The 2,592-nt window shown below is 54.2% G+C and overlaps 1 protein-coding gene across 1 annotated transcript; it reads right to left on the bottom strand.

The window, feature by feature from the left end:
* Nucleotides 1-378: 378 nt before the first annotated feature.
* Nucleotides 379-1,493, bottom strand: EAH_00067720 (hypothetical protein; the record flags this gene model as incomplete). Its single annotated transcript, XM_013392451.1, has 3 exons — nucleotides 379-429; nucleotides 1,073-1,111; nucleotides 1,380-1,493. 3 exons carry the CDS (start codon nucleotides 1,491-1,493, stop codon nucleotides 379-381), a joined length of 204 nt encoding a protein of 67 aa, XP_013247905.1.
* Nucleotides 1,494-2,592: the final 1,099 nt, after the last annotated feature.

The raw sequence follows: 2,592 nt of genomic DNA, 5'->3' as shown, positions 1-2,592 counted from the left end.
GGGTCCTATCTGGGCCATTTTGCAAGAACCTTAGCCTGCGGCTGAATCGCGAACCACAGAACGCCGACGCAATGCGTTGAAGGCACCAATCAGTGGGCTTCCAGCACTCCCTACAATTGGACAAGGAGGGCATCTAAAAGACTTGCCAATCGAGCTTTCCTATCATCCATGGACGCCGGGCCTTGTTGCTAAGTGCAATTCGCAAGCACAGCCAAGGGCACAACAAACGAGGGCAGGACTATAAAAGCAGGCGCCTGAGCGAGTTACAGGAGGCCGGCTGCAGCTGGGACCTAGCAGCTAAGCATTGAACCCCCACGACGGAAAGCGACATAAAACACTTCCTCTCGATTGCCTCACAGCTGCACACGCACGACCAGCTCAGAGACTCACCGGTGTGGTGCCTACAGGCACAGTCGCACCACCCTCGCCCTGTCAAGATGCATTCGCAACCGCAACAACGCACAAACACAACGCGTACAAGCCCCCACATCGAGCCTCCTGCATCCCATTAGTCGACCTCGCAGGCGACAAAGTGCTGACAAACGGCACCACCAAGCAATTCCTGACGAACTGCCAGCTGATAATCACTTCCAGCGACTTGCCGTTGCTTGAGCGCCTGTAGAGGGAGTCGGTGTGGCCTGTTCAGTGGCACACAAAAAGACGAAAACAAAAGGTTCATGCCCCTAAAGTGAAGCATCTTGCGCGACCTCACCAGATGAGAAACCCGGGTCGAAGCTGTGCATCGGACAATAGCATGCATGCATCTAAAGATATTCCTTTTGACAAAGCAACATTCCCAACAGATTTACAACCACGACATCTTAGAGAATTGCTAATAGTACGTGTCTCTGCGTGAACACCGTTGTCTCTCCCAGTTCAATGGCACTTGCAAGCAACAAACAACACAATCGAGAACAGACAAATGAAGCCAGGCCTGTGCATCTGCGGCATCAGCAGGGCGATAGCCTCAGCTGTGCGGCTGAGTATTGACACCCCACGACGGATAGCGACATAATACGCTTCCTCTCGATTGCCTAACAGCTGCACACGCGCGACCAGCTCAGAGACTCACCGGTTTGGTGCCAACAGTCGCAGTCGCACCACCCTCGCCCTGTCAAGAGGAATTCGCAACCGCAACAACGCACACACAGAACGAGTGCAAGCGCCCGCATCGAGCCTCCTGCACCTTATTAATTAGACGCCAACACGAGCACTGCTGCAACAGGTACAAGTGCCTGAAACGCGACGTCTTTCCGCGCTACAACAGACAACAACTCTAAGGCGGAGCCGAGCACTGGAGCATAACGGGCGGGCATTACACTAGTTAAACCTTGAAAAACTACTAACAGATGCACGATATCAATGTCCTAGACACGTACCGCTGCTCCTCCCGAACCACCACCACCCAGTGCTCGTGCCTGCGTATCAGCATTGGAAAACGCAAGAAGATATGCAGGCAAAAACCCGGCAAATTTGGGTCCTATCTGGGCCATTTTGCAAGAACCTTAGCCTGCGGCTGAATCGCGAACCACAGAACGCCGACGCAATGCGTTGAAGGCACCAATCAGTGGGCTTCCAGCACTCCCTACAATTGGACAAGGAGGGCATCTAAAAGACTTGCCAATCGAGCTTTCCTATCATCCATGGACGCCGGGCCTTGTTGCTAAGTGCAATTCGCAAGCACAGCCAAGGGCACAACAAACGAGGGCAGGACTATAAAAGCAGGCGCCTGAGCGAGTTACAGGAGGCCGGCTGCAGCTGGAGCCTAGCAGCTAAGCATTGAAACTCCACGACGGAAAGCGGCATAAAACACTTCCTCTCGACTGCTTAACAGGTACGGACGCACAAACAATATAGAAGCTGACCTCTGTTTTAGATTGGGCCTTCGCGCCGGGTGTGGCCTGTTAAGAGGCATCCGCAAGCGCCACAATGCACAAAACGGAAAAGTACAAGACGCCACGTCTATCCTGCTGCCTTAGTAGCGCGACTGCACGCCAAGCACTGTTGCAGGAAATTCTGGAAAAAAGGCTAGCAGCCCATTCCTGCTTAACTGCCAACTGATAATCAAGCATGCAACGGTCAGAGACTTGCCGGCGCGCCTGTGGCCTTGGCGGGGGCCTCCGGTTTACGCTGTTTTGTGGCACACGCAAGAACACAACAACACACAAAAGGAACCGGCACAAGTCGCGCAAGCGCATCGTCTCTCCTCACCGACCCAGACGACAAAGCTAAGTCGGCGGCAAGCACTGGAACATAGCACACGGACAAGACATTTAAAGATCTTCCTGCTCTGCCTGCAACACTCCCGCCAGATGCATAGGGACGGCTTCCTAGATACGTGCCGAGGGCACCTGCCTACCCCCTGACGCCACGCGTGTCTGCACGTGTAATACCACTTGCAAACAACTGACAGAGCAACCGAGAACAGCACTATGAAACCAGGCTGGTGCCCCTGTCCCATGAGGACGGTCACACCTTGGGCCTAGCAGCCGAGCATATAATGCAGGCGAACAACGCCCTCAGCCACCGCCCCCGGACCGTCTTACAATTACACACGAAGGAACTGCAGGGTCACTCACCGGTGGTGTGGCT

This window comes from Eimeria acervulina, genomic scaffold, assembly GCF_000499425.1.
Source record: "Eimeria acervulina Houghton genomic scaffold, Eah_scaff2878, whole genome shotgun sequence".
Lineage (NCBI taxonomy): Eukaryota > Apicomplexa > Conoidasida > Eucoccidiorida > Eimeriidae > Eimeria > Eimeria acervulina.
Note: the sequence above shows the minus strand (reverse complement) of the source record. Positions and strands in the feature narration are given on the sequence as shown.